Here is a 17,056-nt window from a genome sequence, read left to right as displayed (position 1 = left end):
CATATCAAATCAATGGTATCACTCAATTATTTCAGCAAGAAAAAAAAACCATCAAGCACACTTTGAGGTTCTACTGGATAAAGAAAATCACACACACCTAGGCTCCTCTTAATTTCTTCTACAGATTTTTGATAGTAACTTCATAGCATCTATTTTAAACATACAAGAATTCTTCTATTTTCCTCCTTCTACTAAAAAGAGTTTTCAGCTTTCAAGAGGAATTGTCTTAAGGTGACTTAGAGGTATTTACTCAATTTATTTTTCTTTTTACATGTTACTGAGGTGGAGAAAAGTACCACTCTTTTTTCTTTAAGTTTAATTAATGATACACAAAAGGATTTCTCTGCAGACTTATTCCCTGATCAAAATCTAAGAGGACTAAGAAAGACAAACTGACATGGATAATATAAAGTGATTCATAATCACAAAAGGAAATCAGTTATCTGACGGCATCTGTGAGATCATTTCATGAAACAGGTCTGGTTTATGCTAAAGAAGATGAAAAAAATCCCCTTTATTTCACAAAAGCCAAACAATCAGTAATATTTGAAAGAAATAAAACTTTCAATAGTTCTTATTCAAAATGCCCACAGTTCTTCATAAAGGTCTACTTTTTCCTATAACCATATACCAGTGTTGTCATACTGCATATATGTAGCTTTAAGTCAAAAGGACTGGTTTAATAAAAGAAAAAATAGCTAACATGAGCCCATAATAGCTTCCAAACTATTCCCATGATCAGATTGCTGGCACTGAGAAGAAAGAAGTACATAAACTCATCCTGAAGTGCCTACAAATATAGACCTTTGCCAGCATAAGGTAAGAAGCTACTCAATATAGCAGCACAAACAGTCAATTTAGTATAACATTTATTTCATTAAGGTTACGTATTATTAATTACTGAAGTAAAATTAATCAGTCACTTCATTTAGAATATTATTAACCATTAAATTGAAACAGTACATAAAACTGCTTTGGAAAACTACTTCACTTTCAATACATTTAGGCATAAGCATTTGCACAGTTTTTAACAAAACTGAAGGACCTCAGAATTGCCTGTTAAAAAACATCAAAAGAAAATCCAGACAAAAGAAAATCATAAAAACTGAAAAATTTCAGTTTTCATTAGATATCACTAAGTGAAATTTACAGCTGTTCTGTGTACAAAACCAGGTAATCATCACTGTTTTCAGTCTACTCACATTTACATTTGAACTACAGCACTTGTACCAAAAAGCAACTTCTACTCTCTTACCACTAACTGCTGCATGTTGCTTCAGATATTCCCTTCTGACATTTATGTTCTTCACAAGGCACTGCCTGGCGTGAGCTCTTCTCTCTTTCACAGGATCTTTTGCACACAGTGCACAAATAGCCATATATTCTAGTGGTAGCCGTAGTCTAGAAAGGCCTTTGTGAAGTTTCTGAGCAAATATTTGTCTCACTTGGTAACATTCATCCTATTAAAAAAAAAAACCAATAAACCAGTCAAAACTAGAAGAGATAACAGTAAACTTTTCTAAAAGTAATAGACTGTGAAATAAAACACAGAAACCCAGGTAAATATGAAAAAAAAATCAATTTCTGACCTTGTAGTCACAGAAACATTGGAAATTCAAGGATTTTTTAAAATGCCAATTCAGAGCAATTTAATTGAATTAATCAGTTGAAGCTTTCCTTAAAATCAGAAGTAGAGTTAAGGTTCAGGAATTGTACAGGAAGATGCGACACTCAGGACCCAAGGTGTAATTTAGCATAGTACTGAGGCATGGAGTTAATGAAATTGCTTACAATAGGACCACTTGCTTTGTGAAGCCAAAGTCAAAGATCCACACGAAAACGTTTTAGTAACCAGTAACCACCACCATGTCGATTTTACTGCTATGATTTCAAACATTTGCAACAAGGTATTAATATTAAAATCTGAATAAAATTCAACACAATTACCAGATGAGTTGAAACGCTGAAGAGAGTACCAAGTATTTCCATTATTCTGTGGACACCTATCAACTATGACTGACCATGGAAGAGAATAAACCATGTCTAACAGCTGCCAAACAACACAAAGTAAAATAATATGAAGGCAGCAACTGTACTTCTACAGTTTACTAAGCAATGTATTTCCAGAGAAGACATGAACTTTAAAATTTTTTGTATGAAAAAACCTACGTACACCACTTAATACAACACAAACCATTTAGTAACACAGGACATGGAAGCTTAACAGAAGCACATGCAGAAAAGGGTTAGAAGAAAACAGAGAAAAGCTTAAGCTAAACAAAGCCACAAAAACAGCTTGGCACATTTAACCTTCCAGAAAGAGGGCAAGAGGAAAGATTTGTTTTCTCTAAACGTAAAGAAAAAACACTAACAGGAATAAGCAGCTATTGTAGTCAAATGACAGTTTTAAAGTTCAGAAAGGATTGAAGAGGGTTTCCAGTTATCAGACAACTGGAAGTGCAGAACCAAAACTGAGTCACTGGTAATCTTGACTCTACTAAATTTCAAATGGTATCAAAAGAGATCATGTTTTAGATAAAACAAGCCTTACTCTTTCTCCATCAAAAATGAAATCCACAAGAAACTTCTTCAATCAACCCCATTTCCCCTTCTGCACTTCAAGCAATGTTCCTCCTGTATGGACTGAAACCATGAAACAGCTGCCATAGCCAGAGCTGAAGCAACCCAAGCCCACAGACCCAAACCGTGAGACCTACTCTTGATGCACTGCCTCACAAAAGCAAATCCACCCCCAAGCAGAAGGTTAAGATACAGCCTTCTTTTCCTCCTCAGTAACATCACCTAAGTCTAAAGCCTTTAGGAAGCCTAGAAGAAACCTATGCCTAGCTGGTGTCTGAGCAAGGAAGCATGTCCTCTTTGCCTCAGGGGACAAGGAAGTTATAGTTCAATGTTACTGATGGTGTTGTCCGGCCAATTGGAATGATTATCATTTCTTTATCTTTTTGTATTTATAACAACCTTAAATTCAGCTCAGTTACACTAGTTAACTGAGAATAAGGGGGATAAAACTTATCCAATGTATGATATTTTTAATAGCATACAAGTAAACTCCATAAAATCAATCCAATTTTACATATACGCATCTCTGAATTTAATGTCAATTCATGACAATTTCACCATTTAAAATCACTTAAAAAATATATTTGCAAAGAATCATGTACTACTCAGACACAGCTCTAACTCTTTCATCAATTGAAATACTCTGAGTTAGCCAGGAAAACTGAAAAAGTTGTGGGATCTTTTTAAACAAATGAAACTTATGCAATCCAAAATATTTATTCATTCAATTAAATTTCATTTTCAACAGCAAAGCTTATTAGATCTTAAATCTGGTCTTAAAGCCTGTTAAACACTGAAGGACTCCACACTACGCTCAATTATTTTCTACTCTCTTTCAGTATGAAGCTCTGCTGACATAAAAATTTGTTCTGCAGATCAAATAAGCCAACTGCTGGTAAGCTTATAACGTTGGTCAAACACATCCAGAACTTATTTTTAAATGACTAGAACTACATTCATTTAATCACCACAAAACCCCTGTTTACCAGTGCAGCTTTAATACAGCAATTAGTGACAACACATAATTATGTATTCTGCACTCTAGTCATTACACATTACAAAATGGCAGTATCAGGAAAAAAAAGTGCCATTACAGCTACTCTGTGTCTGAGGATCTGAACTGACAGTGACAAAGAAAACTGCAAAGACCTCAAGAACATCTAGAAAAGTTATTTGTAAGTATTCAAAATCCATTAAGAGCTGCAGTGAAAAGGAAAGGTATAAATCCTGTTTTGACAGGAATTTCTAGTTTTCTAGAAAACAAGTTAGTAAGTCACAAAATGAAAAAAAAATCAATAAATGAGGAGGGAAAAGTGACAGAACTAATACTATAGAAACAATTCCCCTGTAAGTGGTGTCAAGTCATATGGATATCCATAGGGAGGGGATTACAGAGAACCAGTGTGGCTTTACCAAGTACAAATCATGCCTGACTGGTCTAATAGCCTTTTACAGTGAAGCAACGAGCAACTGATGTCACCTACTTGGATTTCTATAAGGGCTTTGACACAGTTTCACACAGTATTCCTGTCTCTAAACTGGAGAGATACGGTCTTCATAGATGGACTATAAGAAATTGGCTAGGAGGTCATATCCCCAGAACTGCAGTAAAAAGAAAATAAATCAATGTCTGGATGGAGATCAGTAACAAGCAGTGCCCTCAGGGGTGAATACTGGGACCAACGTTATTCATCTCCATGAGTTACAAGATAGCAGGATTGAGTACATCCCTCAGTAAGACTGGATGACACAAAGCCAAGTGGTGCTGTTGATACACTGGAGGACAGGCAGGGATGCCATCCAGAAGCATCCTTGGCAGGCTTGAGGAGTGGGCCCATGGGAACCTCATGAGGCTCAACAAGTCCAAGTGCAAGTCAGCTGACTCAGGGCAATCCTCAGTGTCAATACAGGCTGAAGAATGAAGGGATTGAGAACAGCCCTGCCAAGAGGGACTGGGGACACTGGTGGATGAAAAACTGGACATGAGCCAGCCAGGTACGCTCGCAGCCCAGAAACCCAACCATGTCCTGGGCTGCACCAAAAGGAGAGGGGACCAGCAGGTTGAAGGAGGTGATTCTTGACATCTACCCTGCTCTCATGGGACCCCCATCTGGAGCACTGTGGGATCCCCATTAGAAGATAGAGCAATTCCAGAGGAAGGCCAGAGGAATGATCAGAGAGCTGGAACACCTCTCCTAGGAAGAAAGACTGAGAAAGTTGGGGTTGTTTAGCCTGAATAAGAGAAGGCTCCTTGTTGTGAGAAAAATTTTTTACCTAGTCCTGCAGTAATGGGACAAGAGGCAACAGTTTTAAACTGGAAGAGGTTAGGTTTAGATTAGACATAAGGAAGAGGCTTTTTACAGTGAGGGTGGTAGGACAGTGGAACAGAGCAATTGGGGATGCCCCACCACTGGAGGTGTTCAGGGTAAGACCGGATGGGGCTTTAAGCAATCTCATCTAGTGGAAGATGTCCCGAAACACAGCAGGGGAGTTGTAATGAGATAATCCTTAGAGGTTCCTTCCAATCCAAAGTATTGTATGATGCTTTAGTAAAATGTGATACTAACTGATTTATAAATGTTGATAACTCTATTGTATTCTTCTAATTTAAATCTCATCTCTCAAAATTCCCTTTCAGGAATTGAGGGGAAGTAAGCATTAGACACAAAGATAGCAAAAGGAGGTGACAACACATCTGTTAGCAATATTCACGAACAGTTAAGATTGTTATAGATGGAAAATGAGGAGTGGAAAAAAGTGACAGTGATGAAATGGAGGGCAAGAAGCCTGCACTTAACATACTGAGAAGAGTGTCAAAACAATGAAGCAAAATTCTGATAGAGGAGAACTACAAGGTTAACATTTGCAGTAGAGAAAGATTTGCCACAAGAGGCAAACGACTGAAGAAATGAACAGATTTTGATCACTGGGATCACAAGAAAACAGAACATGCAAATACTACATTGGCAAGGCTAGTCTGGTATAACATTATCCAGCTAGAGTATCCCTTCTGAAACAGACATGGAGTTTATCTGTCATTACAGTAAGTGCCTATTTTCCTTTCTACTTGTTTTGTTATGAATTATAAGAATATTTAAAACTCATTTTGAGATAAGACCAACCTTTCTATTCAGTTTTGCAATAGGAAGACTGAAAAGTATCACTTTGTTTAAGGTATAAAGCCCTTCAAATATTACCACTGAATTCCTGCTGCATTTTTGCTAGATTTCATCTGCTTAAGTGGTTTTAAGTTTTGTTCCATTTTTCTTGTTTCTCATAGCATTTGGAAACTAAGTTAGGGTTCCTTTCCATGGGAACACAGAAGCTTAAAATTCACATAAACACAATAAAAACAATCTACAAGCCTAATACAGACTGTCTTACTCTGGTATAAGAATGATTTTTCTAGCCTAACTGTAACCAACTCCAGTCAACTTAATAAATTAAAAGAGATATTGTATATGAAAGTAAAAAATATCCACACAGGAGCTATACTCTATTTTCTAACATTAAATGCCAATTTAAAATCTTCTGACATTTAAATGGGTTGCAGCTTTTAAAGCTTTAGCCAGTCTCAGGAATTAAGGTCTAGAATAGAATATCATGATTACTGCCGATAGCTTCTGGAAGTGATTCCTTTCAGAGTTATTTCTTGACTCGTGTAAAGCCAGGAGAATATCAGCAGTTACACAAGTAACACCAACAGAAGTCCCTTCATGACCACTTGCTCTTGGTGTATGAATCAATTCCTGTAGAATTTGCTAAGTCTACTGGATGGAAATACTGAGGATCTCTACATCACTACTTAAAATATTAAAGTTACTTTCTGTTACTAACTTCACAGTCAGAAGTTAAGGATGACAACTCCAGCATCTACTGAGGAATCTCTCCATTTTTCTTGGAATATTTAAAGGATGCCAACTATCTTTAAAAAAATTTCTGCATTCATATTCTACCCAAGTACTGAGAAACCAAGGTCACTCTCATCACCACAGTTCAACATAATTTATATCATCTCATTTCAGCTTCTAATAACGTCATAATGCAGCTGGGGTATGACTTTAAATACATACTGAATTCCCTGGTTTATCAGTATTCTAACATTTGACTACTTTAAGTTAGTATTCCCCCACTGGGCAACCCAGTACTACAGATCTAATTCTCATCCAAAATGAGTTTTCAGGATTACGCAGTTGAAAAATAATTTCATTCCAAAGATGAACGTTTTGCATAAAACCAGATTCACAGAAATATACGCAGCATACAGAACAAATATATACTCATACATCTGCTGACCACCCACAACTCCCACCAAATTTCCTTACATTTATGGCTAGTGCACACAGCTGGTATTGTTCTAAGGTGATGATTTCATGGTAACAAGGTTCTTGTGCCAACTTCACAATAGCATTTCCTGCAGCCAGCCTCAAGCGAGACATATCAGGTTTACTGAAAAACAAGCACATGGATTATGAAGGTTAATTAGTAACAAAATTATACACTTATTTGGCTTAATTAAATTCCAATAAGTTTGCATTGCTGAAAAACAAGTACTTAAAAAGAAAGAAGTTTCCGTGGACTTAGCTGACCCCATACCAACAAAAATAATTTCAACCCAAAAGTAGTTTTTGTGGCACCACATTTTACAGCCTATTACCATGTATCTATTACCTTGCCCCAACTTAGCAATAAAAATCTTCCCCGAAACTTCCTAAAAGTTCCACATGGGTGTGAAACAGTTCTAGCAGTGCACTGAACCAACAGAGGCCATATTGCCCCTCAGAGAGGGGTAGTAAAACACTTCTGTTCAGCTTGTTGTTTTTTCTTCAGCAAGGGGTTCCTGCCAAAGAAGTAGCCCATTTCTAGTCCCTAAAGCTGCCAAACTTTTTCTAGCTCAAAATCCATGCTGTAAGTCAACATACATTAAGATTAATTAGACATTATGGTAGATGACTAAGTGAATTTTTTTTAAGAAAACAGCAAAGTGTCTTTTGAATGCAACCACTGAAAATGTATACCAGATGTGTAGCAATTTTTCTATAGCATAGAACTATGAAGTTACAAACTCCAATATTTTTTGACAATTTTTCTCTTGGTAAGATTTAGTTTAAGGAAAATGCAGATAGCATTTCAAGAAAATCCTAATTTAGCTTCATATCCAATATCAGTACTTTCAGCAATTATCAGTGTCCTCCCATCCTTAAATACTATTATTTCATGCTTAGTATAGACTAAAATTAAAATCCTACTATAAAGACATGCAAGATTCAACCTAGCTGATTCAACCTAACCAGAAACAGAAAATTAGTGTAATCTTGAATTTTATAAAACTGTTTATGACTTATAAAATTAAAAAAAAAGACCTGGAGGGGACAGTTGAAATATTATTTAGTGATTAAATTCAGTATTAAAGAAATACAAGACTGGTGAATCTAACCTACATTTGCTAACAACTCAAAGAAATCAGGTGTTGATTTACAAGCAATTCAACAGTCATCAATCCTACTACTTCAAGGTGTGAAGGATGAAAAAGAGAAGGGATTTATTTATTTTCCAAATAGGATCTTGACTTTACCTGACACTATGCTAAAAGACACACGCTCTGAAATTTAAAAAAAAACATTCCCTTACTCTGTCACTGAAAGGTAAAGTTGTGTAGACTTAAAGAGGCCTAGGGGCAGAGTCATTTTTAGGGCTGATGAGGACAATAACACCAAGATGATTACACTATGACTAAGGGCCTAAAAAATGTCAAAAGGCTCCTGAGCCCTCCCACTTTCACTTAATTATCATTAGTAAATTATACATTGTTTCAAAGACATGAACACAAAAACTGACTCACACAGAATGACCTCATATCAAGTACAATTTAAAAGATTACGCTCTGTACTGAATAGACAATTTTACTCTTTTTCCAAAGCCTACTCTAATTCAGAAGGACCAGTGTCAGGTTTGCACAGTAGGGACACAGTAAGCACTGCCAGAAAGAAGATATCCTTACTGCATTCTCAAAGGTTGAAGAATAAAGGTCAGGAAGTGTCAGCAAGTTCCACACAGAACTAACAGGCCTGAAACATCATCTCTCTGCTTAAGGTTTTGAGAGTACTTATTAGTTTGGCAGTGTAGCTCACAGAGACAATGGAGACCTGCCCTTCTACCAGTTTGGAGCTTTCCCAAAATGTAGTACCGGGAAATAATGAATACATGTCCTGTCATCAGGGCTCGTGCCTTATGCACCAGTGGGTGCACATTTTCCCAAGTCTTCCTTTTGTCACTTACTTACTTAGAGAAGCTCTTCTGTTTGCCTTTGTCACTATTCAATTCCAGCTGGGATTTGGCTTTCCTAACTGTGTCTCAGATGGTGTCTCTGTATTCCTGCCAGGTTACCCATCTCTACTTCCACTTCCTCTATAACTCATACAACCATAGAATAGTTTGGAAAGGACTGTAAAAGCTCATCTAGTCCAACACCCTGCAATAAGCAGGTTACTTGGAGCCCTGTCCACCCTGACCTTGAATGTTTCCAGGGATGGGGTATCTACCACCTACCGCGCAACCTGTTCTAGTATTTCATCACCCTTATCATAAAAAATTTCTTCCTTTCATCTATAGGCCTTCCTTTAGGTACTGAAGGGTCACTATAAGATCTCCCCAGACACTTCTCCAGGCAGAACAAGTCCAATTCTCTCAGCCTTTCTCCTCGTAAAAGTGTTCCACTCTTTGACCATTTTTATGACCCTCCTCTGCACTTACTCCAACAAGTCCACGTCTTTCCTGTGTGGAGGATCCCAGAGCTGGATGCAGTACTTTGGAGTGGGTCTCACCAGAGTGGGGTAAAGGGGTAGAATCATATCTCTCAACCTGCAGGCCACACTGCTTTTGATGCAGCCCAGGATACGACTGGCTTTCTGGTATGTGAGCACACATTGTTGGCTCATGTCCACCAATGTCCCCAAGTACTACTCCACAGGACTATTCTCCATCCTTTTGTGTTCAAATTTTGCCAGGAGTTCCTTTCTCATCCAGGCAGTTCTGCTGAGATACATGCCTGACCTTCTGCTTTGACCACTCTTGAGAACTGAGGGATGATTTTTGAATATTTGTTAATTAGCTTTCTTGGGCCCTTCTTCCTTCCAGGACCTCATCCAATGGGATTAAGAACAAGCTCATCTAGCAACAAGTAGATTCTTGCAGAGACCCAAGATTTTTCTCCTGAAGTCCACCACTCTGATCTTGCCTTTTACACTCCTTCTTGCCACCAAGATTTTCAACTCCATATAACATGGTCATTATAGCCAAGGCTACCTTCAACCTTCACATCCCCAACAAGCTGCTCCTTGTGGCAAGTATGAGGTGCAGCACAGAGATCCTCCCCATTGGGTCATCTACCAGTTGTGTCAAAAAGCTGTCATCAGTGGTGTCTTGGATTGTTTATGCATGGCTGTGTTGCTCCTCCAGTGGATACTGGAGTGTTTGAAGTTCCCCATGAGGGATAAAAACTGCATACATGAAATCATTTCTAGCTGTTTAAAGAAGGATTCATCCCCTTCCTCTTCCTGGGCAGGAGGCCTCCAGCAGACACCCATTATGATGTCACCCATACCAGTCTGCTCTACAGTCCTAACCCATAAGCTCTCAGTTGGCTCATCATCCATCCCCAGGCAGAGCTCCAAGCTCTGGGGTTGAATGGTTACTTACAGAGCAACATCGCATATCACTGAAGCTTTCTCCCTATCCTAAGAGGATCCCTAGTCCTCCATTAACTTGATTTAATAATGGAGAACTGATCACATCATTATATAAAGTTTCTACTACTGCTTCTGAGTACAAAAAGAGCAGGAAAATTAAATTTCTAAAACAGGCACAGTAAGGAATCATCACTCCAAGCATGAAAGCACACAGGACCTACAGAACTGATCTATTCACAAATTTCTGGATAAGCCAACCATATGCTCCAAATAGTCATGCTGAAAAGCCAAATTACTGCCACTCAACTCCCTAGTAACTGTCATGAATGGTCATATTACAGAATTTAAAACTATGAAACAATTATTTAAAGGACCTTCAAGACAGACTACACAGTTACTACAAAGATAACATGCTAGACAAATTCTCAGGTTTGCAATTTTGCACACACAGCATGGGTTCTATCTGCTTAATTACTGTATAACATTAAACTCTACCCAAGAATTAAAACCTTTTTACTCACACTAGTACAACCCATTCATGCCCTTAATGACTTGTGTAGACATAAATTTTCAATGTTTTTGCAAGCAGTAGTAGCTGACAACTTGTCACTTCTCCTACCACAAAGGATTAAGAAGATACCCAGTGAAACAAGTTGTCTGACAATCACCTAAAAGGTAAATTATTTATTGAGACTTAATCCTCTTTACACATTTCCCTCTTCCTTTCACTTTTAGAGGCCTCAACAGATTAGCCTGCTGTCAGGCAGAAGTGTCTTATATACCAGCTATTTCCACCTGGTTGCCTACAACACGCAATTATTTTTTTATTAGAAATCCCACCTACTGGCCTTTGGCATACACAGCCATCAGTACATAGAGAATAGCAAGCCGCATAAAAAATTAAAACCAATTTTCAGTGGGAAGGAGAAAGTTGCATGGTTTATTCCTGCAATATGTGCAATGGTCTTTTGAAGAAATAAATAAAGCAAAGAAGATAAAAACTAAAATACAGCTTATGTACAGTGTTACAAAAACTAAGGCTCAGCAACCTTATGTGGGAACCCAGCCAAGCTTACCATTGGTTCTTATGAAACAAGATGTATAAGTTTTAAGCAGTCTAACAAAACAGTTTAAGTACTACTTGGACTAAAATTCTCCCCACACCAGCATCACAGACATGAAAACATTACCATCTGTTACACACCTAATTTTCCCCTGCTCTGTTAAATCTCCATCACTGTGTAATATTGTTGTTAGCAACCTCAAAGTAGAAGTTCCTGACTTGCTGTGGTTGTTCTTCATTCCTAGCAACCACCGAACCATCATCTTGATGGCCTGAATCTGAAAAAAGAAGAAAATTTATATCAGAAAGTCCAATTACACCATAAGCTGCATTTTTAAAATAATCTTTATCTTAATTTAAACACACAGTATTTTCCCAAGCACTTTTTGCTGCTACAAACACAAGCCTGTCAGGGTTGCAAAAACTCATTTAAATACCAGAAAGATAACTAGAAACATTCTCACTAGACAGCAATTTTTCACAGAAAGTCTCAAGCACATACTACAGCAAATAAAATGATGCATTTAATTAAAGTTTGAACTGTTTTTTCAACTAAGCAATCACACATTTTGTCCTTTGAAAACATTATTTTAATTGAGCTTACATTCATTAAATGTCATGGAATAGGCAAAACAGTTTATACAAACTGTGAAAATGTTACTGGATCAAAAGGCAGAACACATTTTCATCTTTCTATATTCCTACAAATCACAGAATCTTCTGACTTCGAAGGGACCCACAAGGATCACTGAGTCCAGTTCTTAAAACACATGGCCAATATGGGGATGGAACCCACAACTTTGGCACTAAATTCCCATGCTTAAACAATCCCAATATATTCTCTACTTATCTATGTAATATCTGAGTTTAAATTTCAGACAAGTAAATTAAAAAACACTTCATAGGCATTTTGACTGTTAGAGTATCAACCTGTCCTAAGATAACTCCTGGAAAAGAATATTTCTTTCACAGCTATTTAAAGAAAGCCTCAAAGCCTGGTACTTAGGATAACTTGTCTTTTGCCAATGGAAACTTCAACTGCTTTGAGGCAAGCTTCTGCCAGTATGCAGAATCCAGCAACTGAAACACTAAATAATTTCACTGAAACACTGAAAAATTTCACATTTCTTTAGTAAAAAATAAAACATCAATTTAGAGATTAAGTTTACTTAGTATTTGAATCCCTTTGTCTTTTCATTTTCCTCCTAATATGACAGCAGAGACAATAAGGAATATAAGGAGGAGTATCCTCAAACAGAATGAAAATGCTCATCTATATCACACAGACATCCTTGGAGGAAAAAAAAAAAAAAAAGAAAAAAACAAACCCAAACAAACTAAAACACCAGACTTGGAAGATCAAAAGACAAAACCCAGAAGTTTCTGAAAAATCATGACACTTCTTGTACATCATATCTTCAACTTTTTAGTGGGAAAAGTAATTCTAGTAACTTTTATACAAACGTTCACAGTATCACCAAATTCAATTCATCATACAATCAACCTATTCCTTGTAACAAATTGATCACAACAGTCCATTCAGATCTCAGCTCTAGGATTATCATCTAAATGCCCGTTTACTTTTTACATTTACCCCACCTAACTGGGGAATACCAGCAAGAGGTAGGATGCCTGTTACTCCTGATCTCAAAATGGAAATGGGGTTAGAGGGACAGATGAAATTGTCTTGTCCTAGCTTTCAAAGGGTCTTCCACTAGAACAGCTATAAGTATTCACTAGAAGATTTTTATAGCAATAAAATCAATAATTATAACAATAATAGCAGCAGATCTTTTCACAGTTTACAAATTCAGTTTCTTCCCGTCATAATCAGCACCTGTAACCATCAGTGCTTCCCATTTATTGGGAGGACAGAAACATGCTAGCTCTATTTAGTCTTCAAATAAATGATGTATTTAGCCAGGGAACTTGAGTTTTCAGAGCCATAAATGCTGCATGTTTGTGCAGTAGTGAAAAATGAAACAAAGCCCCATTTAAAGTGTACTTAATGAAATAGGATGAGAAACCTTATATTCCAGTGACATAGAAGAAAACATGAAATATCACTGCTAATACATAAATCTTAAACCACTGTGTGGTGCACGCTACTCAGAACAGGTCAGTGTTGAGAGAGATTGTTGCTTTAGAACTCAAGTGCCAGGCCTAGGAATTCAAGCCATAGTTAATGGTTTATGCCACAATCATTCACCAAGCCATAGTTAATACTGTACTGAAACATTTCTCTGCAGACATCATTTCATTTAAGCTTTAGCATCGAAAACACTAATGTTGGCTTGTACCGGTCTAAATCTGTTAGGTTTAATGATACTAAAATTTTGTCTTCAGCAGACATTCCCACTTTCATTCTCCAACTCCCTAGTTTTAAAATCCCCATTAGATATATAATTATGTTACAAAGGGAAAAAGAGGCTTTTAAAACCAGAGTGAAGAAAAATACACTGCCAGAGAGAAATCATTTATAAACTAATGGCATGGCCTGCAGCATTCATTATATGTAGGCTTCTCAGTACTAACAAATGCTAATTAAATTTGCTAATCAATTTTCACAATAACCTGTTTTCACCTAGAAATAAATGCTTCTTAACAGTTTTCAGGCTTGGCTTCAACTTCAAATTACCCTAAGAATTGCTATAGGCTAATTCCCTTCCAAATAGCCAAATATATGAAAACTTCTATCAATATAAAAGTACATTCTAGAGAGTTATTACAGCTTCCCAAATCATTAAAAATGTAAAAAAACCAATTAATATTTACTACTTCAAGTTACATGTAGAATCACTGAAGTGAAATCATGTCTATTTTAAACTAGCAGTTCATGAAAATAAAACAAACATGCATTCTTTTAACAGTTTTTGGAGTGTACTGTGTAACTATGGAATTGCACAAATACGAAAAATATCCTTGCTGTAGTCAGACAACTGAAAAGGTAATGAATCAAGTCCAAACAAAATCAAGCCTTGCCAGTAATGAGTTCTGTACCAAGCTGGAAACCAAAGTACTTACTAAACCAGCAGAGAAGGACGTAGGCTTTGAAGACTTTAACAATTTCAAGAGAGAAGGCAAAGAACTTTTTAAAACCATCAGAGCAACTTTACTCATAAGACATTGGAAATTAAATGACTGCTATAAAATACAGCATGCTACAAAAGACAAACATGTTTGCAATTCTAAAAAAGTGAAAACAAAAATCTACCCCTGTTCTGAAGGGCATTCAAAAATCAAACACAGATACAGAATATATTTTCCACAGCATAAGTCTATTTCTAATTCAGTGAAAAACTGAGTGACAGTATCTATTACAAAGTACAGAAAATGTAATAATTTTATTCCAACAAGCTTGAGATGACATTTTTAAGTAAAAAACCAAAACAAACCCCCCACCATTTCTAAGTGATTTTTTTTTTCCTTAAATCTAGGTTTTCCTCTGATAACAAACTGCACACAGACAAAGACAATGTAACATATTTATTCATTTGAGGAAGACTGACAAATTCAAAGGCCATGTTTTCTTTATGCCAAAACAGCACTGAAAGTTTCTTGGAATGTCATAAAAATTCAAAAGAAAAAAAGGAAGACTTTTGACAAAGTTTCTAGAGTATTTAACTCCTATGTTGAACAGGAGGGAAAAAAATAATTTTACTTTAAGTACACCAGATATCATCACATTTAAGTGTTGCAAAACAAAACTAAGTCCATAAAAAACCATACTAAAAATTTAGGCAAGTGTATAGGAAAATTTATATCTAAAATAATAATCAGAAAAGATGTTCTCAAAAGCAAATTCTTTTCTTCCGGCAATCAAAAATGGGTATTCTGATAAGATCCTCAATTTAAAAATATTTATTTGTTTTCTACTTTTAGAAAGATGACAAGGAAACAAAGAAAAGCAGTTGAGAGCTTTAGGAATCCAGATAATTAACTGAATTTATTATTATACACACAATCATAGGAAAATATAGTAAGTGCTACCTACTTTAACAAGCGTTTCAGGAGACACTTCTTCATCTGGGACCCAAAGTTTTGTTGTCTTTTTTCCTGGAAGCTAAACCAAATATTATACTTGTTACACTACTGTTACTCTTCAATGAAACTTGCTGTAACCTCCTCTTTTCTGTTTGCTTCTGAAAACAATACAGCAGCACTACCTGGTCTGTATCTTATAGAAGCAACCATTTCAGAAGTGAGATACTGTTCTTACTTCACTATTCAAGTATCAGCAAATTTAAGATTAATAAAGGGTTTTGTTGTTGTTATTACCTGAAAACTATTGCTTTACATTGTGACAGTCATTGCTTTGAAAGTAACTTCCAGTTTCCATTATCCAGTAGACTAGAACCTCAAGCACATAGTTTGAGAGAGTAAACCTTTCCCTAAATAATTGCTAACAATGCACAAGTTCAATTTTTGACTTTATAATCACTATCAGTACAAAAGTACTTAAATATTAAAATTCAGTCTTCCATTTAAACAGTGTATTTTCCTTTCAAATGTATTATACTTACTAAAAAAATCAGAACTTGCTCACTCCAGGTAAGAAACTGAGTGAAGTTATAACAGTTTTCCCATTTTTAAGAAAAGCCAAGTCTACAAGCTTTTGTAAGGTCTACCAAATTAGTAGTACTGCCCTTCCCTGTACTGTGGATTTTCAGTGGAGTCAAACAGTACACGTGGAAATCAAAGGACGACCATGTGCAAAAAGTAGAACCAGCATGCCAAAAATTTTCCCAAGTACTTGCTGAGTATCATACTACAGGAGAACCAGAATCTTAATATAAGATTTTTAAAATACTTACCCTATCATTCATTAGCAAATCTTTAACAATAAAAGTAGCAACCAAAGATTTCAAAGGGGCAGCAAACTGATCAGGTGCTAGCATGGCTATATGGCCAATAGTAACCAACGGCGTAATGAGATGCTCAAAATTGCTTGGATCCAGACTTTTATGCAGTGGCTAGAATAAAGGCAACAAATTCAGGCATTACTGATACAATCTTTGTCTTATTGAGGAGATGGGAATAACAGCTTTGTACCAAGTTGTTCATGTCTATTTCTATTTCAGAAGTACAATTCTAAAAGAGCTATTCACTACTTGGATCTAAAGACACATTCACCAACACACAAAGTCTCCTACAAATCAAAAGAAACATCAAGATGACAGGTAAAATATTTATCACATCTGGATAGTTCAAAAAGTAACAGTTCAAGCAGGACTATTTAGGAAACAATAGATTAAAAAGCCTACGTTTTGTCAGAGAACTACATCTCAAGACAGCAATTTCAGTAACAGACTATGATTCAGCCTTCAAGATAAGAAGCTGATAGGTACTATTTAAAAAGTACATTTGCAGTTATAGCTATAAGGTTTATTTAATTAGTCACTACCATAATTCAGTTTTCCATAACTTCTGCAACCATTTAAATACTTTTTGGCCATTCTCAACAAGGGTGAGTAGTGTACAGTTCCTCTTTCCACAAATAGTTCATGGTTCTAGCACATAGTCCAACACTTGGTTTTATTCTATCAACTGTTAAAATACATAACCCTAAACACGATGGATCATTAGATAGAAAAACACCCTCTGCTACCATTTTTCAGGCCAAAACTATGACAACAAAAGGAAGAAGGCAAAACATATTTTCTAAATTAACTACAAGTTGTCACTACATCCCTTACTTCACACGTGTAATATAAAAGATCAATAA

The 17,056-nt window shown here is 36.3% G+C and overlaps 1 protein-coding gene across 1 annotated transcript in view; it reads right to left on the bottom strand.

Moving 5' to 3' along the window:
* PDS5B (PDS5 cohesin associated factor B) overlaps positions 1–17,056 on the bottom strand; it is a 100,838-nt gene that overhangs the window by 18,961 nt on the left and 64,821 nt on the right. The window contains 5 exon segments of the mRNA XM_050331319.1: positions 1,256–1,460; positions 6,906–7,029; positions 11,473–11,609; positions 15,326–15,394; positions 16,146–16,304. Coding sequence (XP_050187276.1) covers positions 1,256–1,460; positions 6,906–7,029; positions 11,473–11,609; positions 15,326–15,394; positions 16,146–16,304 — 694 coding nt within the window.

This window comes from Myiozetetes cayanensis, unplaced genomic scaffold (assembly GCF_022539395.1).
Source record: "Myiozetetes cayanensis isolate MyiCay16 unplaced genomic scaffold, myiCay2020 scf5-8, whole genome shotgun sequence".
Classification (NCBI taxonomy): Eukaryota; Metazoa; Chordata; class Aves; order Passeriformes; family Tyrannidae; genus Myiozetetes; species Myiozetetes cayanensis.
Note: the sequence above shows the minus strand (reverse complement) of the source record. Positions and strands in the feature narration are given on the sequence as shown.